The following is a 27,947-nucleotide window of genomic DNA, read 5'->3' on the forward strand; positions in this document are numbered from 1 at the left end:
ATACTCCCAGAATTTATGTAGAACTTGTGTATTGTGTAAGTCCAATAAAACTCACCGTACAGTTCAAAAGACAGGAGACAAGCACGTTTTTATTGAACAAAGAAAACCACAGTAGCTTTTGCTGTTGCACTTGCATTTTCACAGTACAGGACACTTTTTTGCAAAACACTAAAACAATAAGCAAAAAAAAGAAAGGAAAAACTCACACTTGATGTTCCCATATAACCGGGCTCTTAAAGGGAAACCCACCCACATGTATCATGGCTTTGCAAGTCAACTCTACAATCATTTAATGCAAAATAAATTCTTTGGATGTCAACCAAACGGCTTGACTTTCAGACTGGGCAACCTGCCCAACCCAATACTTTCTTCACTGTTAATATCTTTGTTTTGCATTTGTTATGTGGATTAAATAAGATGAAACCAACCTCCTCACAATTTGAGCTGAATTTCACTTTTAATTTTACACACATTTGAATAGGCCTCAATAACTTTCCGTGTCAGCATTTCATAGGATGTCTGTCCTGGTATATCACACAGTGATGATTTGGCTGGTTCACTTCCAGTTTTATTTCTCTGGCACCCAAGCAGTAAATGTCCTAAGCAGAAACAATCCTACATTACTGTGAACTCTAGGTGTAGCTGGTTTGATGTGTGTCACTTAGTTTTTTGTTGAGTTAAATGAGTCTGTTTTTAATTAAAAAAATATAGTGAAGATAAACATCCATTCTTCTTTCACTCTGACTTTATACAGTCTTAGATTTGTGATGGAACATTGAACAGTTTCAACTAAAACAAAAATGTAGCTTCTATTTAACATAAAGAGTATAATCACAGTACAGATATTCTCTGCACTCTATATTTTTGCTTGGTTGCGTTGTCTCTACTCAGCAGCAGTGGTGTTTGCAATTCAGCAGTAAATGCATGATCACTAACATTGACACAGAGTAGCAAGTAGAAAGAGCACGAGAAGGAGGTACGTAGTAACTATTCCTATGTGTTTTTAAACGAGGAATGCATTAACTTGCATCATTTTGCTTGAGAGAGATTGGTGTATATACAAGTGCTTTGATTGTCATTCAGCTGTAAAATCAGATTTTCAGTGTTTGGTTTGTAGAAGTGTGTCATTAGTTTTTACCCTCCCTGTAGCTGTACATTCATGCACAAACACAAACAAGTTATGTGTTCGTTTTCTAAATTAGTGTCACCCATTGTGTTGCGCTTATTTATGGTTATTTATTATTTAATCTAAGCCTCTTTATTAAAGCCTCCAGTTCAAGTCTGGTTGTTGTGTATCCCAACCCACCACACCAACGGCTCAACGTAACCTTAGATTGGGTTAGGTTACTGTAATAACTGGCTTGTTAACGGTTGGTTATCTAGTGAAAAAGAAAAGAAACAGCAAATCGACAGTGATAGAGTTGAAATGACCTCAGCAAGCTAGAGAATGAAAGGGAAATATTTTTTTTGTTTGTTGTGCATTGACTTTGACATTGTAGCTGTGCAACAAACGGAAAGGGAGCATGATAAGGCTGCATGTCCACTGGGAACCTGCTTCTGCTGTGGAAAGACAGGCTGTTGCATGTGTTCACTGAGCGCTTAAACTATATTGAACTTTCAACTAGAGGGCACTGTGATTAGGAAAGGTGTTTGTTTTTGCCACCGTAATGTATCGTTGAATGCTATGCTTCACCTTTTTAATATCTGGGTTGTGTCCATGAAGAGTTTGGCAGTGGTTTGGTTCAGCTCTTATGGGTGAAAAAGGTCAAGGGTCACAGATAAGATGGTGATTAATCTTCTCGTCCCCTCAGTGTCGCTCTAGGAACCAGATCTCATTCTGGCGGTTGTTGTGAGCGGGGTTGGTGTAGCCGGCCACGATGAACGAGTCGTTTACGCACTCAACAAGGTGGTCTAGCTGCTCAGCCATGACGTTGATCTGATTAACGATGGTCACTTCATTGGTGGGACCAGTAAAGGCCCTGCAAGAAGAAGGGAGTGGTGCATGAGTATGAGGCATCGCATTTTCATGAGCCAAGCAGAACAAAACAGGCCAATCATTAATTCTACCTTGATCAATGATTATAAACGAGCATTGTTAGCCGTCAGTGCTAACAAGGAGATGGAGTATTTGTAAGGAGAGCAAAGTGTTTTTTTCATTTTATTCTCTTAGGACTAATTGGTCGTTTTTGTCTTGGTCAACATTTCTTTACTTGATTTTATGGCCTTTTTTCATGCTGAATCTGAAACTTATGAGCACATCTCTGCTAAACACAAGATTTAAAGTGGTGCTTTTGCATGATTCAGTTTTACAGATCTGTTAATTTAATTAAGTAATCAATTAGTTTACAAAATTGTGTGAGTATTGGTTGACTAAGACAGTTCTTTAGTCGAGGACAGCCCTATAGTCTCAACTGACCTTGTATACACAGTATTGGCGGGCCACATCTCTATGCTGATCTCGTTGTCATTAGACTGTGGTGGCTGGGCCTGATGCTCAGTGGGAAGAAAATACGCCACAGTGACGTCATTGCCGATCACAGAATGGTTCTCATTTGTGCGCACCACTGTGACGATCGGCAGCGTCATGCCCAGGTAGCTAGCTGAAGATGTAAAAGAAAATGGCAATTTTCATTTATTTCCTGTACGACTACTGAGATTATCATCATCCAATGAAAATGAAGACATGGCTGGTACATTTAAAAGTCCAGAACCTAATATGAAATGATCCCGTGCTTGTGGACTTACCCGAGGAGTTCTGCTCGCAGATGTATCTCATTATCTTCATAAAACCGTAGCAGATGCTCTGTTCATAAGTTTCCTCGTGCATTGTTATACAAGCCCAGTGGCCCTTTTCGTACTGACGCTTCTCGTACAGCAGCTCCCCACACTGGAGAAGTACAGATAACAAGTCAAGAAAAGACTTTGAACTTTAATTACTCATTCATACTGTGTTAAATTGAATTAAGTCTTCTTATGAAACTGTGTTTTGCAACATTTTATATTAACTGCATTGAATTGCCAGCAAATGCTTGGAATACTTGCTATAATGAATAATGACATAACAATAAATGGGCTGGAGATATAGCGCATTTCTAATATTTGCGACCACTTCAAGCGCTTCACGAGTCAACATTCACACACACACACACACTCGCACACCGTTGGCCATGTCATCTGGAGCAATTTGGGGTTCAACAACATACAACAATAATTTGTGTGTGTGTGTGTGTGTGTGTGTTGTCCTTGCTTTAGACTGTCAGTAAAACATGTGTTGTCTTTCACCTACTGTTAAATATCCAGAAAACGACGTTAGGTTATAGCAGTGCTTCCAATTCATATATAACTTTTTCTAGTTATTTATATACATGAATCAGTGGTGAAAATAATACTTTGTTTCTTACTTAATAAGAATAAGGTGTATAACCTACTGTCTGAAGTCTGCTTGCTGTCAACGTGCTGTCCTTTTATACAAGGCTCTAAGAATAGGGCGCCACGATTGTCCTTTATTCAACCCAAGTCTCCAGCCAAGTATTAATGAACTAATTGACTCAAGTTAAACCAATTAGCCCTCTTTATTTATATGGTCCCCTAAGGAGTTTAAATGGCTTATTGTATAGGGTGACACGAGTATCGTGTCAAAAATACACTGACACAGAGGAGCTAACCAATTTGATAGTTTTTCCATTTTTATATAGAACATGAAAATGTATAGAAACACAGGGTAACAGTACACAGTAACGCACAGTAGTAAAAGTCAGATACCTTCTCTTTGCGTGTGAGCAGAGTAAAAGGGACGTGTTCTCTGCTACTGTGTCCATGGTTGTTGCTGGTGAGCTGTTGAATGGGCTCTGCCATTTCTGTCAACAGACAAACAAACAATACTTGGGCAGTTTAAACGGTAGTACAACAATAACAATATAGAGTGATTGTCACATACTTACAGTATAGTACATATAATTCCATACAACTGTTTCCCACTCGCATCGTCTCTACACTAGAGCTGCAAGGATTAGTTGATCGACAGTCGTCAACTATCTTGATAATCGGTTATCGTTAAAAGTAATTTGTCACAGAAAAATTCTGTTTTTAGCCTCTCATACAAAACATCCTCATTTCTAGTAATCTATTGGCAGCCAGTATCGGTAGTTTGTCTGAGAAAAAGGGCTGCCAGATGAGTAGCGCACTGTGCCAGGATGTCGCAGAGAGTAATGTTCATTGGAGCTGAAGGAGAGAACGCTGTCTAAAGCTGCCCACGGCCAGATTTAGACTAGTAATAACAGAGAGGGACTACAGCATTAGCCAATAATTATGAAATACCGGAGCATATTTGACCTATTATCAAAACGTTCACGAAGAACAGCATATTATGTATCGACAATGTAGATTACCCTCTCATGTTACTGCGATTAGTGACAACTTTTATCCAAAGACAGGAATTCAAACTGCTATAGATAATGTTGTTATGTTTGCTGCATAATACTACGAGTGGACGATTGGAGCGACTTCTCCACTCATTGCTACTGCATTAAACATTAACAGCACCAGGACACCCTTTTCTAATCAGATCAAATAATGCCGTTATGTTCCATTGTTGAACTGTCAAATATAAGTCACTCGAGGTGAACCCAATTCAATCACATTTTGTCAATCAATATCATGGCGGACAACTGGGTCAGAGGGATCTGTGGTATTTAGGTGATCAATCCATTGACAACCAACACAGCTGTCTGTCTGTCTTTGTGTGTGTGGGTGTGAAGATCTAAGCAGTACGAAACTTGTGTAGCAGGGCCTCATGAAATCTAGGTTACAACTGTAAATCACTGATTAGGAGGAGTGGTTCTGTATTTGATAATAAAATATCACCTGCCAGTTTTTGTGTGTGTGTGTGTGTCCTCAGTAAGAGAGACGAGGGGAAGAAAACACTTCACCGCTTAAACCGCGGCATGGTTGTCCACACATGCAGGCACGTAATGCGCGCACGAACAAGCAAACTCATCCGTTTCTATGGCAGCGCCTCAAGAGCCGCTCAGTGTTGACGCAGAACAGTCAACATGCTCTTGTTTTTGTACCTGAGCTGTCCAATCAGCGCAGGGCTGAATGTCCCACTTTCAGTCTGGCTGCTGTTCCACTAACCTCTGGTCCGCATTGTTGATTTTCCATCTTTTTTTTTCTTCTCTGAAAAACTGACACATGATTTTGAGGTTTTTGTTTGTAATCTGCTTTCAACGACTACACTTCCCATGGTGTTCAGACTTTTCCTTACAGACCATCATACTCTACAGTGCTACAGGGTGCTCAAGGCATATTCCATTTCAATGTTTATATAATATACAATATCTATGTATTTTTACATTGATCCTATGTCAGAAACAAAGTTACAAAATAATGCAACATAATGCACAATAGTTAGACAGGTGTGTAGAAGTAGTTTCAAATGTCAAAAAAAGACTCCATTATGTTATTTGATTGAGTTTATTAAGTTCAAGTGTGTGGTATGTGTATTTTTTTTGCATGTCATCATAAACTTTAACCAACCACTGCAAGAAACCTTGAATGTGTTGGCCTGTGCACCGTGCATAGTACAGAAACAAGCTCATACTTGTTTTCCTTATTCTGTTGCAAATGCGTGGAAGAATGTCACAACAGATTAGCGTGGTAAAAAGATCAGAATGCAATTAAGTAGGGTTTGGTTTATTTGGCAGTAGAACATTGATGTTTAATTTGTTTTTAGTTTCTTAGTTGAGCTTCGGCACGTAATATTATCTATATTTATGAAGGGAGACTAAAACAAGGTACATTTTGTTATTAACTTTTCATTTGGTGTTCACTAAAACACAGTGCTATGGTCAGTTGAGCGCCCTTGGCCTGAATCTTTGGAGCAATAAATTCCATCTTGTTTACAAGCGAAAAGCCTTTCGTGCATCCACATCAGTTGATGATTTCTGCTCCTCTGACCTCATTTTACTCTGCAATGAGCCATTGTGATTATCCTTTGCAAATAATATCGTCTTTGTTTTCAGCAAAGAGCTTGACTGAGAAGGCATGAAAATCATTCAGTCTGTAAAGAGCTTTTGTACTGTACTAATAGGTTGTACTGCAAGAGTCAAACATGTGAAACTGTACAGATGGGTCTTTCTGTGGATACCTTTTAAAAAGAATGAAGGGTATTGGCATTTTTTTTAAAAACAACTAGCTAATGTTAGACAATGAAATAACCCTGAACTGCTAGAAAATCAGAACTCCTCACATCACCCCTACTCCATCCCAATTAGAGCAAAAGAGTTTACTGTGGCCTTGTACTGGACTTAGTAACAGTCGAGTCCAGGATTTAGCAGTGACAACCACAGTACCAGTACAGGCAAAGTAGCTAATCCCCCCTGAGTCAGAAAGCCCCAGCAAGTAATTTCCTACCAAGTCCTCAATTAGTGGTGTGTTCTGAGGACAGAGAGGAGAATGTGGCAGTCTGTGTTACTGGATTCTAAGTGGGCACCAAATGAGATAACAAATAGCCTTACCAGGTGGTTCCCAACTTGTGGTCAGGACCCCCAAAGTGATGGGAGAGAATAAAAAGAAAGAAAATCTAAACGTAATTTGGTCCTTTTTTCTAACTTTTCTCTAATAATTCCTACTTCCTTGTTCTATTCTTAGCCTTTCAAACATGTAACAATCATTTTAAGAACAATGGCCTAGACTAACAAGTATTTGCTATACAAAGGTTGAACTATAAAAGAAGGCTTTGATGTTCATTTTGTTAATGCTTTGTTCCCTGCAAGGCGAAGTATGAATTTTAAAGTGTGTTGTGATAATAGCATCTTATAACAGTGAAGCAGGAATTAAACTGTTGCTAATCTCAATGGGTCCATTGTTCCTGTCTGTGTATCCAAGATGTGTGTGTAGCAGTGGCTTGGAAGGTTCCAGAGTTAAAAGCACCTGCTGTTGTTGCCTCCAGCTGAGCACAACGTCTGGACCTTTTTAAAATCCCAAAGTAAAAACCAGTTTAGGGCCGCGACAGGACTGCCTGAAGGACAGCTCATCTGCATGCTCAAGTCAGACACTGGATTGGTCTGTCGGAGGCCATCTTTTCAGTTCAGGGTTTGCGAAGCGGTTCAACCTTGAGCGTCCTGACCTGACCACATTCCAAACAGCTTGCAAATAGATCATGAATATATGGACCCACACATCACAACTCTGCCACAGGGCTGAGGATAGATCCACCGGAGTGTGAACATCAAAGCAAAGGAATAAGACTGCTCTACTTTCTTGTTTGTGTCACACTGTAGCATTCAAATGTGGGAAAGTCGTAGTGTTTAGAAGAGCAACCTTTGACCTAAAATTACAAATCAACAAAAGACTCGAGCCCCATCGTGCCTGTGAATCTACTGTCGTAGGCTGAATTTTATAGCAGTAAAGAAAACATTACGATTGCACCAGTGATTGTGGAAAAAAATGCAACTTTCATCACCTTCCTACAACGACTGGCTTCACTGTGGGAAGGTGATTTTTTGTAAGCTTTACCTTACAAATTCCAGGTCAGTCTTACAGCCATATGGTGTATTGTACTGCACTTTTCTCAAGAAGTGATGAAATAAAGGCGTTAATGAGAATACATTTGATTTAATTTCTTTTTTCTTTTTAATACCCAATAAACATTCAGTTTTATTGGCCAAGTAAGTCAATTTACATCCACGGAAATAGAAATAAAGCTCAAAAGGACAACAAAGATGAACAAGATAAACATTTAACTGTTATAGATTACTATGTACAGATATATTTGTTATATTATCCTTTGAATTTGCTTGCAAAACAAAGCGGCTCTTTATTGGACGCAGCTTTGAACAATACGTTTACTGTGATGTGATTTCATCTTAAGGTTGAATTAATAAACTCATTCCAATTATATTAAACCAGATGTCAAATTACAGCAATTCCATATTCCAGTAAATATGAGAACTAACGACCATTCATTCACTTCATAAGAGATGATATATCTGCAAACGTGACGTCTTCTTTTTGTTTGACAATCGGACACTTTGTGCACCTCACCTAGACACCTTATTTTATTTTACCTTTTTGTTTTCTATTGCGCTTTTCACTACTATTCTACTATTACTATACTATTACTGCTTTAGTAACAGACCATATTCCTACAATAATACCACTATCGTATGTTTTATTATGTCTGTGAGATTGTCCTGGCCTAATAGAATATTTAAACTCACAAGATGGAACCAGTATTTTCTATTATATGCCTAATAACAACACAATAAGTCTGGATCTGAGCAAAAGCTGTGCCTTACGAACACTGTTTTCCTGACCTTAAGAAATGCTAGCGTGCATGTAAATGCAATGCTTATTCCCAACACCTCACTGTACTTGTAATCGCTTGCTTTCCGTGCAACAGCGTGTGTCCGAGGACTTTCCTAATTGTTTAGTGGATCTCCAAATTTACATGCAATACACCCAAAACATTTTTTATGAGTTATGGAACGACTTATAGAAAACCCACAGGAGCAGTCTTCAATGCAATGTTTTCTGATTCTGCAGACTTCTAGCCACTAAATTTAATAGTGATATTAAACTATTTTTATCTTTCTGGGAGCCAACTGAAATCCAAGAGGTCCCATGATTCCACTTGAGGAAACACAACTTGTTGTTGTTGTTGTTGACATTACAACTCGTTTCAATGCCATATGTTTAACTTATTTGCCTGCGTTTCAAAGTTTGGCATTGCATTAACTTTTTTAATAACTATACAATAGGTCGAAACACACGTTTCCCTGAAGGACAGGGAATGTAATGTCCTGGTTTATCTGTGCTTCATTAAAAACTAGGTCAATGAACATGGTGCCTTCAGGAAGTTGAGCCAAAGTGCTCTAAATGTCTTCTGGGCCAAACAGATGGGACTAAAACTTATGATGAGGTACCTGGTGTCACTACCTTTAGCTAACGTCAACTAAACAAAGTGTGTCTCAGGTTTTCCCTCGTCTTGTTTATTATTATGTTTTACCTTGAGTAACTTCCACTTGGTGTCCCCTCGCTACGTCCTGCCAGTATTGCAGCAGTCGGTCTGACTGCTCGTCTTCCTCCATGGTTTCTCTTTCTTCGAGGCTGCCGGTCCCCGAGTCTGACGGCGGGTCTTCCGAGAAAGACTCCAGGTCCTCCAGTGAGATCATCCCGGTTTGTTCGGGCACGCCGCCGTTCATTTGGCAGCCACCTTGGTCCATTTCTGTTCGTAAGACTAGAACCTACGAAAGAAAAACACCTCGAAATAAAAATAAAAAGCCAAACTCACTTATGAATCTCCGCTGAATTCACGCTTCGTTAAAGTGTCTTATTTGTCAGCGTGTTGCTCGTCCAGATTAAGACAACCCTTTACTTTCTGGTAAACAAACCAGGCACTACGAAGCTTTCCTCGACATATTTACTCATTCATATTTGTATTCTTATATCCGACCTAAACTAGCCATATCTCTTCGTCGGGCTCACTTTATATTCGCTGAAACCCAAGAAAGAAGTCTCCTCCCTCGCTTGCGCGGAGCAGAGTGAGCTCCACTCTCCTTAGCCGGAGGTGAATGCTATGTTTACAGGAGACGAGGTCGGACCACGTGACGCTGCGGGCTCCTGCAGGCCCCTCCTCCTGCTGCCCGAGACCATAAATACCCGAGACCCTCACCCGGGTACAGACATTGGGGGACATTTCATGATCAAAAAGTAATCCCAGAAGGGGCCAAGATGGGAACAATAACAAAAAGATCTTGAACAGCATTTTAGAAGTGGTTTCCAAGTGCATTCCTAATATACTTATTATATGTGAGCGCAGGTGCTTATTTATTTTGAGCTGTAAACCTGTAGAGCAACTAATGATTTGTTTTCATCGTAGCATTTTCCAACCCCAAAGACATGCCATTTACAATTATAAACAGATAATAGCAGCAAATGTTCTTATTTGAAATTAAATTACATATTTTAGTACTAGAAGTTGTATTTCTGGTTTACTATTTACTATTATTATTTAACTCTAAGTTATTTATTTTCTGTTGATTGTATTGTTTTTTAGGTTGTCTAAAGCTGCTTTGCCTTGTCTAGTGTTGTATAGTAACATTTAGTAACATTTTGCAGTTGGACTATATTAAAATAACACATCACTACAGTCATCCAATACATGGTTCATGAAATGTATATCAAGTAATTTCTCTCTCATTTGTTCCATTTTTTTTAATGGTTTATTTTATTTTTTGTTTATTAAACTCTGTAGAGTTTTGTTGGATGTATCTTAGTGTGTCAGAGGAGAAACATGAAGAGAAAATCTTTGTTTATCTGTTTCCATTTAATGTTTTAAGTTTAGTAGTTCTTAATTCTAATGACAACCCAAACAAATGAAAAATATGATTTTTTATATATGTGTATATATAGATATATATATGATAGATAGATTTTAGATAGACTTTATTTATCCCGAGGGAAATTCAGGCATCCAGTAGCTTAAAACATTTACACAATTAAACAATTATCCGTCGACCCACCCCCCTCCCGCTATTACAAATGTACATTTCAAATAAATATATATATAAATAAATAAAATTAAGTGATAGTGATAAATGCTAGAAATACAATACAACTGTTATAAATAAAACTGTTATAAATACAAAGTGAAAGTACAGGCTGTTGTGATTTGAAATTGAATTGAATCTGAATCTGAATCCCCTGCCATCACCAAGAGGAGTTGTACACTCTTATGTCCACCCCTTGTCCAGATGAGAGTAAGCCCTGTGTAACAGATAGAGGATGGAGTCATCCACGGCCACCTTCGCCTGGTATGTGAACTGCAGAGGATCTTGTGCATGGCGGACCTGGGGTCTGAGGTGATGGAGCAACAGCCGCTCCATGGCCTTCATCATGTGTGATGTCAGTGCAACCGGCCGGAAGTCATCTGGTTCCCTAGGGTATCTCTTTTTGGGGACATGGATGAGACATGAAGTCTACCAGAGAACTGGGAACCTCCCCAGCCGCAAGCTCAGGTTGAACATACACTGAAGGGGCTCCCCGAGTTCAGCAGAACAAGCCTTTGGCATCCTTGGACACACTCCGTCCGGGCCAGCTGCTTTACTGGGACGCAGTCTCTTCAGCTCTCTGCTCACCTGATCTTTGGTGATGATGGAGTGGAGGGTGGTTGCAAAGTCCCTGGAGGCAGCCTGGGTGTCGGTGTTGGGGGACGTGAGGGCAGTGGCGGGGGTGTGTAGGGAGGTGCTGGGTGGGCAGCTCCTGGCTGCAACAGCTGGGCTATCAAACCTGTTGTATGTGTATGTGTGTGTGTGTGTGTGTGTGTGTGTGTGTATATATATATATATATATATATATATATATATATATATATATATATATATATATATATATATATATATATATATATATATATATATATATATATATATATATATATGACCACACAAGCAATAATTAACTTTCCACTGTCTACTTATATTGTATTTCCTCTGATCTGTTTCGCTGCAACAGCCAACCACCATGTTGCATCCTTCAACATGCACGTAGAGAGGACATTATATAATCCTCTACAGTCTGTGGAGGATTCTCCATGTGAATACACACATGCAAATGTGTGCACACATACACTGATACACACGCACTGTGTGGCTGTAGACCTCTACCTACACAATTGCAAGTCAATCTTCACCATGCAGACACACACACACGCATACCAATAAATCCCTCCCTTTGTCAACATGCAGGGGTGAGCATACGGTTTAGTGTAGAGTTTGTTATTAATAGCTGCCTACAGACGGGCTTTTTCAGCGTTTTACCACGTCACTTAACTCCATGCCCCTCAACCAATCAACTGTTGGCTCCTACTGAGCATGCTCAGTAAGGCTGCCGTAGACGATGTTGTCATTTGGGCACACATCCTCCTATCCTCTCCTCTTTTTAATAATCTTACTGGCTTTGGGAATAATCCAAATCTAACATTCCCTTTTGGCTGCAACCATGTTTGTTTTACTATTTTGATGAGATCCTTACTCTGAATGTATTAATTCATGACCACAACCTACCTTACAGTATATGTGTTGCATTAAGCAATTTTACTTGATTTCCAGGGAAAGAATAATGATTTCTTCCTGGGGGTTTTTTCCCATTAAAGCAATAACCTTTTCTGCTTCATATAAGACGTTTTTACAAAATTTGACATGTTCTTATGTTATATACAGTAAAATGCCAGGTATGGTAAGTGCATAAAATTAATTATAAAATATATTATTATTATTTTTTATTACCATAAGGCTACATTGTTTTGTAGACTAAACAATTCATCTTTTAATAGAGAAAAATATCAGCAATTTAATCAATGATTTATAATAATAATAATAATAATATAATCTTTAGTTGCAGGTAGCCCTAGCTAAAAATATCTGCAAATCAACGTGCAGGAAACAAACAAAACATTCAGATACAATACAATTGTAGCGTTTTCTTTGTGCACTTTCTGTCATTACACTCCACAATCCCCTCCAGATAAAAAACAGCAACCTCACTAATCTGGTGCAGACTAATCTCATAATCTGGACCTGACTGCTACGTACACATTGCCTCATTAAGCTCCACCTTTCAATTACCTAGAGAGAGAGAGAGAGAGAGAGAGAGATTTTGCCTTGTAAACAGCTTGTGGTCCTGCCTCTGCTGCCTGCTTCTCTCTGACACTCACAACCACACAGATATGCATATACAAAGTGTATACACGGTATACACACTGCGGAAAACTTGTTTTTGTTGATTTTAAATTGTTTTTTTTACTTACAAATACATTAACTAAGACTAATTATTACACTTTACACCAGAAAACCAAAGAGTTGGATGGATAGAACAATGTAGAGACCACTTTATTCCTATACCACGGGCAACATATGCAGAGAAAAAGTCAAGATGTTAATCTGAATTAAAAGGGTTCATTCTCTATACAGTGGTCGTCCTACATGAGCAGTATGTAAACTCCTCCGGGCAGACTTTATGTCATTTCAGGATGTTTTTCAACAATGTTAGCACGATCTCAAACTCTGGTCCATTAGTAGCATCTGTCGCTGATAAGGTTGGAGTGACCGGTTAGCCTTGTCTTTTATCTGAACCTCTTACATCCTACAGTATTTAACCTCCTCCTCCATCTCATCCCCATGAGTGGTCCACCTTTTTCTGCACCTGTTACAACTATGATTGAATCATTTTGTAAATCTATAGCGTCACCATTAAATAACCTTCACAGGATACACATGTTGAAACACACGCTGCACATGCCTTTTGCGTAATTGTTTTGAAACGTTTTGTAACATTCGGTATTGCATTTCCTTTAACGATTTTAAATGTATTTACTTTTTTTTAAATTAATATACACTTTAAATCTCACTCCACACTGTATAAAATATACAATAATTTTACCAGGCTTTAGTTGGTTCCTCAATGTCTCATTAAATCATCTTTATCAAACCACCTGTTACGTAACATGTTTTATAAGTTTAAACCATACCATGTGGTGAAGCACGATCCTGACCAGGTGGGCTGCCCCCCTTGTTACTCTCATTAGAGTATGTTTACGTCTTGGTGATATAGCTGTTGATGTTTTCTGAATGGTCGGGGGAATTAGGATTGTTATTTAACCTTTGCTTTTGTGTTCATATAAGCTCTATAATGCACACTCTTCACCTCAGAGAAGCAGGCCGGCGTTTAGCTGAAATGGGACCAGTGGACAACTCGGTGTCCACTTTACGAGGAAAGCTTGATTAAAAAAAAATGTTTTACATAACAGGGGAAGTAGATTCTTTATTCTGATCTATTCAATTGTTACTGTATTACTTGTTGTTACTGTCCAGGTTTGCATATGTAACAGAATATAGTGAGAGGGTCAACGGAGCTGCTTCTACCACTAGTGAATATGGCTGTAAATATGGATCAAATTAGATTTTTATAAATGTATGCTTACTGATGTATATTTTGGCCTACTTTGCACCTCATATCATAATTAAGCTTTGTTTCCCCTTCATAACACAAACACTATTTACAAATTGATTCCAGAAAGCAGCCCAATTCTTCTTTCAGAGAAGCCTTTTATCATGTTAGCTTTCTAGAGCAGCAGCTCCTCACAACTGAAATTGAAATCGTAATGACCCAGGATCCCATTATCTGCGGCCGCGAGGATGAATAGATATTGTTAAAATTGTCCATTTGACAAACTACTTCCATCTCTCGTCCCATTATAAGGAAATAATGGCGGGAGGAAGATTGAATCCAACACATTCTAGTGTTATTATGTGTCTTTTGTTGAAGTTGGAGCTCTATTCAGTTTGTGCAAGTCTTTTTTTTTTAACCAATAAAGGTAGCACCTGTGTATCTCAAAGAGGTGTGTGTGTCTGTGTGTGTGTCTATATGTGTGTGTGTGTACTTTCTAGCTTTGTATCAGCAGTGCGCTTGCCAATCAGTCTGAAGCATCACTCCGTAACACAGGAAATAGCCTATGTAAGACCTATGTATTATATGTTTGTTGCTCTTCCTGCTAGGTGCTGGACAAATTCATGTCTCGTCTAGTCCAGAACCGGGTGATGGCTCTCAAAGACCTGCGGTCTCTCAGCAAATACCAGATCATCCTCGCGAGGGACCAGTTCCGCAAGAACCCACCGCCATACATCAAGGCACGAACTCTGCTCCATGACTCTCGGGGTGATATAGTGTCAAATACTGTGTGCTTTAGAATACACTTTCACATGATGCACTGCCTTTCAGAACTACTGGTGCGTCGTTTTAAGATGTATGGAGCCCCGAAACCGTAAACGGTTATTAGTATGAAATATAAGTTAATCAAAAACTTCAGTAAATATTATTATTAGTTAATACTTGAAATGTAATAGGTCTTACCAACACAATCGTTTTATGGACTGACATGCTCTCCTGCTCTCTACAGGCTCCACAGCAGGGAATGCTGGAGGGCGACTTTGCCCTTTGCATCAGCATGTACCACGGCTACGAGCTGCTGATGCAGATGGGACTCCGATCGCTCTTCTTTTACATCCAGGGAATCATGGACGGATCCAGAGGTCAGTGTATTTTTTAGAAATCATTTATTTTTATTATTATTATTTGTAATTGTATTTCTATATAGATCTAATTTATTTTGCTTTTTTAAACGTTATTGTCTCACCTTCAATTGTGTCATTTTAACTTCTCTGTACAGCACCTCAAACCTCCCTCTTTATAAATAAAACTGCCTTACCTAGCCTTTCAGACCCCAGATTGATCAGTGCGCCCCCCTGGGTGTTTTTACACTCGATAATGTGTGATGTTTGATATGAACTCTCTCCATGCTTTGTTTGGTTCAGAGATGTCCAGGGCCAGAAATGAGCTGCAGAGGACTCCCACCTTCGTGGACCTTTACCATGAGATGGAAGCAATGTTCGTGAAGCCATCAGCTGGTACCGGAGTACTCATTCATCCCATGTCACTCACATTTCTGAGCCTTCTTATGTAGTTCAATGAGGCATTTTGACTGGAAGTTCTTGAATTGTGCAGCTATAAAAGTACTTTAAAGAGGATACTTTGGATGTTTTGAAGTGGGGTTGAGTGAGGTACTTACAAACAGTAGATGGCGGTCGACACGGGCCAGAGTTTGGAGAAACGGACAGCAGTTAGGGCTTGACACTGATATTGATACATTTTTAATGTGGCTAAAATACGTTTTGCTGATGCCCCCGTCCACAGCAGTGCATTTCTTTACTTCTGTGCCGTAACTCCTGTCTGTTTCTCCAGACTGGGGGCGTGTCGACTACCATCTCCTGTAGTAATACACTGACTATGGACCTCATACAACCCCGCTTGAAACTATCCAAACTTTTCCTTTTAAGATATAGCAGGGAACACACACACAGCATCTATTTGACTAACATCCTCTATGATTAATACTTCTAGGTCCAGATGAGCCATTTATTTACAGTCACCCCAAACTGAAGAAACTGGATGAGGTGGTGCTGCAGCATTTCACACGGTGGGCCGAGAGTTCAGCAGACAATAATGGTGATTTACTTATTACGGCAGTGCTATGCGGTGACTCATACAATGCTTGTTTTAGGTTAAAGTTGAACTCTACAGCAAAGAGAAGGCATCTGGCACTGTGTTAAAACAGTTTAACCTGGTTCCTATGCTTAAACGTTAAACATTGGAGTTTTATCATGTGATGTTTACAGTATGTGAATAGTGCAAAACGACATTTTGGACCTTAAGGAAGAGGCTATGTTTACACTTTTGGAGAAGATCACAGAACAAAGCATTCCAGCATCTGAATCAAACAGGCATAAGAAATCTGCTCAGGGTTATTGAAGTCATTTTTAATGGGCCTGTTTCACCTCTGTCTTATTAATGTCCAGGTCCTCAGGAAGTGAGCACACGTGCGATGATCTTTTCATCGTTCCGTGAGAGCGTACAGGAGATCGCAGACATGTTGAACCACCATGCTCCACTGATAAGGGTCATGACCTTTATGGGCCAGGCCTCAGCCGGGAAGGGAGTCAAAGGCTTCACCCAAAAGGAACAACTGGAGGTAAAGTGACTGAAAACATAATATAACGGTGAAATTCAACTTAGTAAAAACCTATTTAAGTAGCTAGCACATATTTACAAAGGTTTACTGTATACACTGATGGTAGACACGTGGTTTTAGGACGACAACCTATGATGGAAAGATTAAAATGCTTTTAACAAAGCTTTGTTCTCTTGTGTTCCAGGTGGTGTCCAAGTTCCGTCAGGGAGGCTTCAACACACTGGTGTCGACCTGTGTCGGGGAGGAGGGGTTGGACATCGGAGAGGTGGACCTCATTGTTTGCTTCGATGCGCAGAAGAATCCCATCCGCCTGGTGCAGCGAATGGGACGTACTGGACGCAAACGGCAGGGACGAATTGTTGTCATCCTGGCTGAGGGACGCGAGGAGAGGGTGAGTGTTTGAGTTCACAAAAGCAAGACGTTTGATGTTCGTCCATATGCACATAACCCCGCACAGCTCCACAAAACCACTTATATGCTAAACTTTGAACCTTTTTGTTTTCCTCAGATCTACAACCAGAGCCAGAGCAACAAGCGCAGCGTGGACAAGTCCATTATCGGCAACAGAAGAGGGTTCCACATGTACCCCAACAGTCCCCGCATGCTGCCCGAGGGGCTGAACCCCACCCTGCATAAGATGCACATTACCTCTGGCCAGTTTGACCATCGGGAGAGCAACAGGCGGTCTGTCAGGGCTCGGCGGTCCCACTCGGAGGGATGGGCCTCGCTCATCCATCCTCAAAATCTGAGTGAGTGAAGGCAGGAGGGGACATCTTTGGAAATTGCTTTATTTGGGAAACTGGACATAAGTTTCTGAGTTTGTGCTTGTCTAATGTGGTAGTTCGGCAGAGCAACACGACGTCAGACGGGTTTCTGAGCAGTACTGAATATTCCCTCTGGGAGTCCACTATGAAGCTGGAGGAAGATGAAGCTCATCCAACTCTGAAACCGTCCCATTTCATGTCCATACCCAGCGATCTACCACCTCAGGTTTATTTATTTATTGTTATTTTGTTTGTTTTTGTTGTCTTTCTTGTGCAGGTCTGAAAAGTACCAGACAATAGAAGACTATGTAAATGAAGATTAAGCCACTAATCTACCCATCCATGCCAAGAAACCTTCATACAGTATATGTAAAGACCCTTTCATAATTAAAAATACATTATAAAATAATAAAATAACACACTTTTTGTCTGTACTTTACAAAGAAACTGTGTTTGCAGTGTAGACTCTACATACAAAACATACAGAGCATAGAAAGCACCAAGGGATTGCTGTGATTTCAGGTAGCAAAATCTTAACCCCGAGGACAGAAAGTTATAGTAGGGCAGTCTGGTGTTGAGGATTTATGTCCTGTACCTGTATACAACACATTCAATGATGTGTGTGTAAGACTACATTTTAGACTTTGAAATGAAATATGTCAAGAACCTTGTGATCTTTTTTCTTCCAATGTGTTTTCTTTAAGAGCTTGAATATATTATAACTCCTTTATGATGTCATTTCATGTCCAAAAGGAGGACGTTTACAAAAGCGGACGTTCGTCCAGAGAGCTATCTTTGTGGGAATGGAGACACTGGCAGCACAAAGCGCTTCCTACCCATGTTGTTGCTCATTCTGAACGCTGCAGCCACTTTATTAAGGTGATGGAGCTCATAGACGGCATGAGAGAGGAAAATGAGGTGAGAACAAGAACATAAAAGTTATTGCATGACATTACTGCTGTGTATTCATTCTGTGAGCACAAAGATAAAAGTGAATGTAGTCCTACGCTGTGGCATGAAGGAAAATAACTGAACTTGGGGCTTTAGCGGGTCAACAGCTCAATAAGTTAATCAGATGTAACCACTGATTTAAAGTGTACGCCAATTGATCAAAGTGCTAAAACACTGACCTCAAACAACTTGCTTGAGAGTTATGTGTTTATGAAAGGGAAGCCCAAGTTTCCAAACTCACCAGGCTGAAAGAGGTTTCATGCAAACGTACGACTGTGGTTTGTGTTGCGTCACTAGATTCGTCGTTTTGAGCTGGAGGGCAAATTCTTTGCATGTCAAAAAGGGCTCTATGGTCTTATTGTGGTTTTAGTAAAAAAACAAAAAAAACATTCATATTCAACCGGGTGTTTCCGAGCTGCTCCTACTCTTGTCTTCTTTCTCTTAAATTAGTTGTATTTATAAAAAATAAATACAAATAAAAGAAATCACTTTCTTTTTGAATTTGCACCAGTAAATGTAATGAGATTGTTTGTGATGAGATTCACTGATAAATGCTAAAGATACTTTATAGGCAGTTTTTCTGCTAATGCCAAGCAAGGCTGGATGTTCATCACATCTGATGTTGCTGTCTGATGACCTGATAGCAGCTTGGTTCATGCTGGTTGAAAGCAATCTTGCTTTTCTGGCAGATTGAATGGATCCGTTATATCAGCATGGTCATGAGATCCACTCAAAGTCGTCACACAACGGTTGTCAACATGCTGAATCAAGAAATATTTTTTTCAGACGGGATTGTTGGTTTCCTAAGCAATATCAGTCAGGTAATTTAACCACTATTACACTCTTCCTGACCTTGTTTACATTTTGCCAATCCCGTCCCATTGTCATTTCCAAATACCGGTTATATGAACGTTCCAGGCCTTCTTGTCTCACCATCTGCTACTTTATGAGATTGTGCCATCATAACATCCTTGAATTTGTCCAAATCCTTGAAATTAGGTCAGAGATTGCTTTGCTAAACTAACAAGTGGGTTCTTATTACCTTTTTATTCCCACCGTGGGTTTTCACCATACTTGGGAAGGAGAGAATTAGCCCACCTGTAAAAACAAAACTGGATTACAGGGCGAGATGGCAGCTAATGTCTCACATGCCTTCATGGATGAATTCAGGTCATGAAATAACCAGCGAACAAAAGGGAACTTCAAACATTTAATAAAAAAAAACAACTTAGTACAACTTTATTTAGTCTCCGAAAGTAAAAAACAGAACACTGTACAACTCAAAGTCCTTAGACCTGAACCCCATGCAGTGCAGGGGCCCTGCCCGTTTTATGCCAGGGGGCGATACTGTGTATGTTATTGTCACACTGAAGTTATTTGTACATTGTTCAATATGTAGGACTGCAGGCTTTGTATTTGCTATTTGGCTAGGTGTGCTCCATCACAACTCATGCATCTTATGCAACAGTTTTTTCCTCAGGGTTTTTAATTTAATTACTAGCAGGTAGATCTGCGTGCTAGCATTATTTGATACACAGTAACTGATCCCATAACACTATACTACCGTGTGTGTGTGTGTGTGTGTGTGTGTGTGTGTGTGTGTGTGTGTGTGTGTGTGTGTGTGTGTGTGTGTGTGTGTGTGCCCTAGTAGCATTGAACTCCAGAAGCCATTCATCAAATTTGAGGCCATGCTGTGTTTTTCACTGCGCCGCCTCTTTCCCTGTACGATGACACACGAGGCAGGCCGGCCTCCTCTCCTGTGATTATGTAACGTTTCTCCGAACTGTTACATAAAACCAGGAAGCTGTAAGTAGGTCAGGCAGTGATAACCTACATCTGTAGCGCACTGCGCTGAGGAGGGGAGGCCAAATGCAAAACATTTAACATTTAAAAGATTATTAAAGTGACACTACATTTGATTGTGTTTTGAGTTGTTTAAAATGCAACTTTCTTCCTGTATCTCACAACATAACATGGCTTTTATTCATTAATGTTACAAAGACAGAATCTTTGGGTTTATTATGATGCATTTCTTTGGGGGGGGACACGCATTGCAAAGCATTTTTTGTGTCACATTTCATTCTTGCTTATTGTTGTGGTTTGTTCTAACTCAATGATCTAACGCGACATTGTTGCTCGTCCATTATCCCCGATTGACGTCAGAAGCAGCTTTTTTTTAAAAGCCGTGCACTCTTCCCCCGCCTTCAGATCTTCCTTATATCTTATCTTCATACAGATAGTTCTCGAGTTGTGATATAATCAGCAACTTCATAGCAACTGCCTCTAATCAAAAACATTTGCATGAGATCGTCATTTGAATTGAGGCTTCTTGTGTTGTCGGTCGATCAGCATCTACCAATTTAAGGACAAAAACACTTCCAGGAACTCTATCAGTACGGATGATGCATTCTTTGTGTGTTCATGAGAATCACATTTGCATGATCATTGCAGTGCATTGAGATAATCACTTTGCTGCTTCCTTCATTCAGTCTGCAACAACATGAACCTCTGTCCATCAAGTTTATTTCGGTCTGCGACATCTCCTGATCTAGAGACTTAATCTGATTATTAATTGTGTGTCGGGGGTTAAGGTCGATCCTGTGTGAATCCAGTTCTAGTCATTATTTTTCTGAAAGATTGTCGAGAAAGGGTGTCAAAACTCACTAGAAACAGAATATTAAAATTCATCTTCAATGGAGAAACATGATCATTCATTCCCTCAGTATCCACTGCGACTAAATCCTTGAATAGCAAAAAGCCTCTGTTCCATTTTTCATGAGGATTGTGATGTTTAAAGGACGTCCTGCGGCCTCGGTCTTTGTGCAAAGTGTGTCTGAGGGACCGCGGGAGTTCTAAGGATTTGTATAAAATGGATTACTCTTTTAAAAAGAAACTGATTTATTTCTCAGATTTAGGGTAATACTTTTATAATACTTCACAAAAGTAACTGCATTAGAGTTACATCAATGAGAGCATGTTATGGAAGTAGCACTTTCTCATTTGTGGTTTGTGGCAGCTCATGAGAGAAGTTCTGTTCTAGATGTTTTTGTCGAACTACCCAATTTATCAATTCAACTGCAAATATTAAAAACATCCAAGATGAAAGGAATATCACAAAACCTGTTGTACTCTGTTATGAACTGAGGACTGACTGACCGACTGCAGGGGACCAGATACCAGATATTTCTGTTGTTAATTAAGAGCAATTTGCTTGATTGACCTTTCGGCTTGTCACGCAGGGGAAAAGGCACAGGTGTAAATAACACAGATGGCTGAATTCCCTTTTATGCGCTTTGATTTCTGGATCCTGTATTGCTCACTCTCGTTAGTATTATTAGTAACACCTGTGCTTTCAAGTCAAGATGTCTTCTGTAAAAAACAGCCTGTAACACTAACAATGGCTCCGCTGTCTTTTCAGTTTCCCAGTAAGTCACGGTGAGTCAGCGCGCACAATACCAGGAGCTTGAAGCTGATGCAACTTAACAGAATCCAGACATCCTTCATTTCTTTTCTGTTTTTCTACTGTGAGACGTATTTTGTGAAAGAGACCCATTGTTGAATACAAGTAAATAATTTAGTAATTTAGCTTTTAAGAAGGTAATTACTATAACTAATGGAAAACAATAACATGGTTATTAAATGGATTATGTGATTGAACAAAAGGGAAAACCCATCATAATTCAGAATATACGGCTGGAACCAGCTGTCTCTCCAAAACTGATTACCGGTGGACAAAAACAAATTCTTGACAACCGCCTAGTCTAAGTTACATATATTTTTGTGACACTGTTTACTAGTAATGATCGTAAACACAGGTGTAAACAAGCCTTTATTTTTAAATGATCATCTAAGGAAAATACAATATCCAGATCTAATTTCCAGTCAGTTTAGTGACTGGAAACAATGATGACAATCATGGTGACAATATAGAGACTGGGACTTATCTATCTGAATGAATTGATTTTTAATGGATTAGTAAAATGTAAACACGGATGTTAACAGGCCTATATTTTTCAGCGGCTTTGAGGTCTCGAAAGGGGGCTATATAAATTCAATTTATTATTATTATTATTATTATTATTATTATTATTATATTTTAAAATGACCATCAGCAAAGAAAACTACAGAAACCTGGTATTCTCTCTAAAATTATACATTTTATATGTGAATGCTAGTAAGTTACTTAGTCAAAAGATACAGATTGGGTCTTTAAATAACTAATAAATATATTAATTTGTAAAAAAAAAGAATAAAAAAAAACATAAAATAATATTTTTCCTTCAAATCTGATCAAATAAAAACTAAATATGTTATAATAAACTTAACTCGGACATGATTTGTCTCCTGATAAGCAAAGCTGAGGAGATTCTGTCAATGGCCAATGCAACCAACGCTGATACTTTTAATTACTTGTTTCCAAAAAGGTAACGCCCGCTGCCTCTCTAACTGACCATCCGACATCTGCCACCATATTTTCCATTTATCCGCTTCTATGTTTGAGTTCAGATCTCTTTCCCTTATTTTTCCTAAATGTTTCACAGTTACCTTACACACTTCATGCCATCATTTTATAAAAAACTGACTCTGATTGTTGCAAGTTCAGTTTTCCCTTTTCAAAATATACCAACTGTTAAGTATTTTTAAATTCCATCAGATTATGTTGCAACATGAATTAATACCACCAACAACAACACAGCCCTGACAACTCGTGTTGATTTATTTTCAACACGGAAACCATGTGAACCGTTGATATTATATATATTGTTGTCAGCACGAATGGAGGACATATGTTCAGTGGAACTGTTGAAAGCGTTCAGCCTTCATTAAAAAGGGCTGAGTGTTGAAGTTTTAATTACACCTCTCATCCACTGGCTGCTCAGGGTGTGACGCCTGCAAGGCGCCCAGAGTTGTTTATATAATTGGATAATTAAGGGCAGAACAGTGTGAAGAAATACTTGTCCAGGTGTTAGAAACCTATTGATCAAGAAACCTAAATAATTCAGTTCATTGAGTTCATGCAGTTCATGCCACCTGATGATTGCAGTTCAGCTGCACACTGTTTGTTGTTCTGTCACTTTGGGCCAGACCGACATTAAACACCTCAACAACTATTAAATGAATCACTATGAACTGTTGTAGATATTCCTGGTCCCCAGACTTTGGTCACCCTTTTCAAGTTAGTGTTCTTTTTACAGACTGCTGAGTGCAGAGAGATATAGGTGCATGACTAACTTTCACCCAGTCACCACTCCATACAGTACTTCTACACCTAGTGACCTGTTGGTGTAAAGACACCGCAGGGTCTTATCATCTCCATCTGGATCAAAAGCCGTGTGTTACATGTCCAAGTGGCATACATGAAGCTCAGTTGTCTGCACTAAGGCACAGTTTTATAATCGATTAAGTGTGGAAACAGGCTTGACCAATTTCTTCTATGTTTCCATTTTTAGAAACACTTCTCATTGACTTCTTTATAGGCAGAACCAGTTGGTTGCTCTCCACACACACACACACACACACACACTCCCTTTCTTACTGTCACTCTACATCTTGTTCTTTCTTTCCTGTTCATCGAGCCTCTTCGTCCTGCTGGTCGCAGGTTCGATGGCACCCCGTCAGCCATAGCAGGATACCACTCTAGATGAATCCCTTCCAGGCCATATGGCTCGCACAGATGACCGGTGCTGGATGATTACGACGTGTGTGCGTTTGTGCGTAAAATACAACAAGAAAGACACAATTTTGAGCAGCTTTTTAGTAGTATTGTCCTTGTTGAAATGATCATCCTGGGGAACAATGTCTAATTGACTTACCAATGTTTATCTTCCTAGCTGTTTCAGATAAACTAATAAATGCTCCACGTGTGGCTGCAATGATATAAAGCTTCATAGGACACGCCCGGATAAGATTACCGTGTGAGCAGGAACTGATTGGCTGTTTGATTGGTGAACTAGCCGCCCTGAGAGATCCAGAGGTTGATAACAGCTTCCTGACCTTGATTCTCCTGCAGAGAGATATTTCTTACACAACTCCTCTGTGTGTGTTTGTGTTCAGGGGGTGTGTCGTTATGAACAGGAGCTTCTTCCTTATCGACACAAAGCAGATGCTGTTGGCCATGTGAAGAAAGGACAGAAAAAGACACGGAAGGTCACAAAGTCCTGCAATAAAACTACTAAAACTGCCAACAGCAGAGTCAAACCTTCTCACTCGACGTCTGATCTGGAATGCTTTGACGATGAAGGAGATTGGGAAAATACACGAGGAAAAAGTATTGTTTCCACATTTGCTGTGACAAAACCAAGACTTCCCGTTGAACATGGTACTGAGACGCCTTATGATGACATCACAGGACCTGAGGCCATTTGTCCTCGACCCTCAAACAATGACTGTCCAGAAGCTGACATAGATGATGACTGTGCTATTATTAACGAGGAGCGCACAGTTGATGAACCTGTAAGTTTTGACAAAACTTCACAGTTGATTACAAATATTGATGAAGATGTTGAACTTCAGGCCATGTTCTACCTTCCTAAATGGGATTCAGTACCTCCTTCCTCCTTTGCTAAACTTCTCTCAGAAAGAGATCAGAGTCTGAAGGTCATCCTGGCCAATGTGGCGGAGCTCCTGTCCCGATCTCCACCGTCACCGACTGCAGATTTAGAGGCCGACATGGCTGCCCCATCACCTCCTCCCTCTCCTCAGCAACCTCATCAGCCATTCCACATCAGCTTTACACTGGATGTGGAAGACGACGATGACGATGAAGTGATGATGAGTGACGCTGATGAAGCTCCTGTGAGGGCTGAATTAGAAAAGCCTCCAGTTGATAAAGAGGACAGTAAAATGTATCATGATTGGCCTGGTCAGGAGCAGCAGCAGAGCGTCAACAGGGGCAGCGTGGCAGCAAACAGTCCGACCTGGGATGAGGTTTTTGGGGAGGAGGAAGTGAATGATAATCATGATGTAAGAGATAACCACAAGGAGACAGATGATGAGATTAACAAGGAGGAACCAGTCGGTGAGGGGGCTGAGAAGTACAATGAAATGGAAAGTAAGAATGACGGCATGACCAAGGAAAAAGAGAGATGTTGGGATGATGAGAGGAACAAGAAAATGCCAGACTTGACGTACGCTGGTATGAAAGATGACTCTCGGTGCAGAGCTCAGATGGATGAGAGCATGGATCTGTTTGGGGACGACGAGGCCTTCCTGCAGATGACCATCCCAGACATCTCCACTCCTGGCGTCATGCCCAGGACATCCCCTAGTGAAGGAGACATTGCTAAGAGCACAAACAATACGTCTTTACACACACGTACCCCAACAAACCCATGTAGTACTACACACACAGCTGAGAGCGCACGCACATTAAACACGGATGATTTAACACATACTCCGCATGCCAAGCTGATGACCCCGAGCGCTACGGAGAGAAAACAAACCGCAGCACCAAGTAACCCTGTAACAGACAATTTAATGACGGACAAGGCAATTACTTCTCATGGTAAGTCTCCCACAATGCAACTGGATTCTGAGTCATTTGACAGCTCCCATGACTACTTCCCTGTCAACTTTGACCTCGGCTATTCACTGGAGGACTCTGACGAAGCAGAGGAAGAGGCTGTTCCCGCTCCATGTATGTCGACTTCTCCACAGCCTAAAGAGCAGGCTGACTCTACAGCGTCTTTGCCGGCCATCTCCAACGGTTCCACTCCCTATAACAGCTTCCATAGACAGAGAACGCCTCTGCAGTCCAGTGAAGCCAACATATTTAGGCCACAAATGCCGTCCGAGCATAGAAAGAGAGAAACGTCCTCTCTTCTGGCTTCGCCTTTGGTGTCTAAAGGTGGTGCACTCCCGTCTCCAATCACATCACCAGGAGCTAGGCGGACGCTCATGTCTGGCACCCCGTCTTTAGTCCCCAGTTTAAGGCAGAGACAACAGGAAGAGAAATCCCTTCATCATTCAGGTTTGTTAGTCTTTGAACTTGAGATTTCTTCATATTCGTTTGCTTTGTTTTGCCCTCCTCCATATTGAACCTGCTGCAGAGATATCAGCATGTTTCTGTCTGACTTCTGTCTTAGTGGAGTGCGACAGTGAGGATGAAGTCGTGGTTCATAAAAGAAGACGTCAGAACAAGGTCAAACCCTTTTCGTCCCCGGAAGTGGTGAGAGCAAGGCCTGTCGATACAAGAGCCGATTATATTTATTATGTTAGTAATCTGCTGATTTTGTTTTGTAGAATAATTATTTGGTCTAAAGGAAATTGTGAAAAGTGCCCATCACCAGAGCCCAATTTCCAAATGCAGATTGAGTTTCCAATCTTTGCACCTGTGTTAGATATACGTTCTTTCTTTTTACCTTTCATAACAATAATGACATGTGTACAAAAAGATGGCCACTTAGGTTATAATCTTCATGTATACATTACAAACAACCTTTTGTGTTGTGGTACAAATATGGCAAAGACGTGAGATGTCTGATTCAGACGGCTCAGGCTGCCTCGGCCCATCATTTTCAAGGTGCCTGCAGTTGTCATGGCAACAAGAAGCATGTGCAGCTCCAGAAATTACTTAATGAAACATAGCTTGATAAATATATATATATGAGAATCACATCATTTGCACTGTTTACTGTACAAGTAATGTGTACGTGTATGTGGCATGTCTCTGCTTGTCAAAGATCTCCAGCGACGGGGACTCCCCACTGGTTGTGAAGAGGAAACGCACAGCTGCACTTAATACTGTAAGATTTTTCTTCATTAACATTCAATTAACGCCAAATGGTTTAACCTTTTCAACACAGCGGATTTGATTTGAAATACTTTCACTTAATGATCATTCCCTCTCCTCCTAATGGTTTGCTAATATGCAGCTTCATAAACCATTAACAGTGTACGGTATGTGACACATTTTCTCTCCAGTCTGATGAACAGAAGGGCGAAGCTGTTTCTGACGATGATTTCCAGAATGAGTTTGCGTTCACACGCAGAACCACAGCGCACGGAGCGGAGAGGGAACGGATCCAACAGGGCAAAGCCAAGGTGTGACAACAGATGACTGCAGAACGCTGCGATCTGAATCTGGATTATATCATTTACTCCTTTTATATTTTCACACCAGTGCATACAATGATGTGTAGATACAAATGCAGCTTTTGTGTGTATTTTTATTCCTACATTTGATCTTTATACCTGTAATAACTAATCTGTTTTCTGGGGTCAGAAACAAGTCACGAACACAACATTGACATATAATGAAGTACAACCAGCAGTAACACAGCAACGTGTCAAAACGTAGCTGTTTGTCTCCTTCAGCATGCGATCGTAACACATTACAGCAAACGACACCTTCAAGTCAATAAATATCTGTTACAGACACCTTCCAAATCTGTCAGTTTTGACACTTTCCATCGTCTCTTTCTCAGCACCCCGTTTGTCGAAAAGGGCGCCTGTTCCTGGATGAAGAAGCCGAGCTGTCGGAAGAGGAGGGGTCAGGTGTGTCATCTGATGAAGAGGATGGAGACGAACAGAACCACTCTCTCGAAGGCTTTGTGGTCGACAACACACACTTCTCACAGGGACTGAATGGTACAACACCGTGGTCATTCCGAGAAATGTGATTTACTTGTACCTTCTGTGGATTATGT

At 40.2% G+C, this 27,947-nt stretch overlaps 2 protein-coding genes across 5 annotated transcripts in view; one reads left to right on the forward strand and one right to left on the reverse strand.

Moving 5' to 3' along the window:
* fancm (FA complementation group M) overlaps window positions 1-27,947 on the forward strand; it is a 34,982-nt gene that overhangs the window by 4,296 nt on the left and 2,739 nt on the right. For all 4 annotated transcript variants that reach the window (XM_029461105.1, XM_029461107.1, XM_029461106.1 and 1 more), the window contains exons 5-18: window positions 14,556-14,687; window positions 14,957-15,089; window positions 15,372-15,464; window positions 15,958-16,062; window positions 16,413-16,585; window positions 16,770-16,976; window positions 17,094-17,334; window positions 17,427-17,575; window positions 18,103-18,267; window positions 24,355-26,269; window positions 26,385-26,467; window positions 26,982-27,044; window positions 27,223-27,342; window positions 27,726-27,888. In XM_029461105.1, coding sequence (XP_029316965.1) covers window positions 14,556-14,687; window positions 14,957-15,089; window positions 15,372-15,464; window positions 15,958-16,062; window positions 16,413-16,585; window positions 16,770-16,976; window positions 17,094-17,334; window positions 17,427-17,575; window positions 18,103-18,267; window positions 24,355-26,269; window positions 26,385-26,467; window positions 26,982-27,044; window positions 27,223-27,342; window positions 27,726-27,888 — 3,742 coding nt within the window. The remainder of the gene's footprint in view (window positions 1-14,555; window positions 14,688-14,956; window positions 15,090-15,371; window positions 15,465-15,957; window positions 16,063-16,412; window positions 16,586-16,769; window positions 16,977-17,093; window positions 17,335-17,426; window positions 17,576-18,102; window positions 18,268-24,354; window positions 26,270-26,384; window positions 26,468-26,981; window positions 27,045-27,222; window positions 27,343-27,725; window positions 27,889-27,947) is intronic.
* On the reverse strand, window positions 63-9,592 carry soul3 (heme-binding protein soul3). The gene is made up of 6 exons (XM_029461110.1): window positions 9,487-9,592; window positions 9,008-9,245; window positions 3,763-3,857; window positions 2,746-2,887; window positions 2,417-2,600; window positions 63-1,979 (listed from the first exon to the last, which is right to left on the reverse strand). The coding sequence occupies exons 2-6, from the start codon at window positions 9,222-9,224 to the stop codon at window positions 1,808-1,810; spliced, it is 810 nt and encodes a 269-aa protein (XP_029316970.1). The 5' UTR covers window positions 9,225-9,245; window positions 9,487-9,592; the 3' UTR covers window positions 63-1,807.

This window comes from Cottoperca gobio, chromosome 22 (genome assembly GCF_900634415.1).
Source record: "Cottoperca gobio chromosome 22, fCotGob3.1, whole genome shotgun sequence".
NCBI classification, from domain to species: domain Eukaryota; kingdom Metazoa; phylum Chordata; class Actinopteri; order Perciformes; family Bovichtidae; genus Cottoperca; species Cottoperca gobio.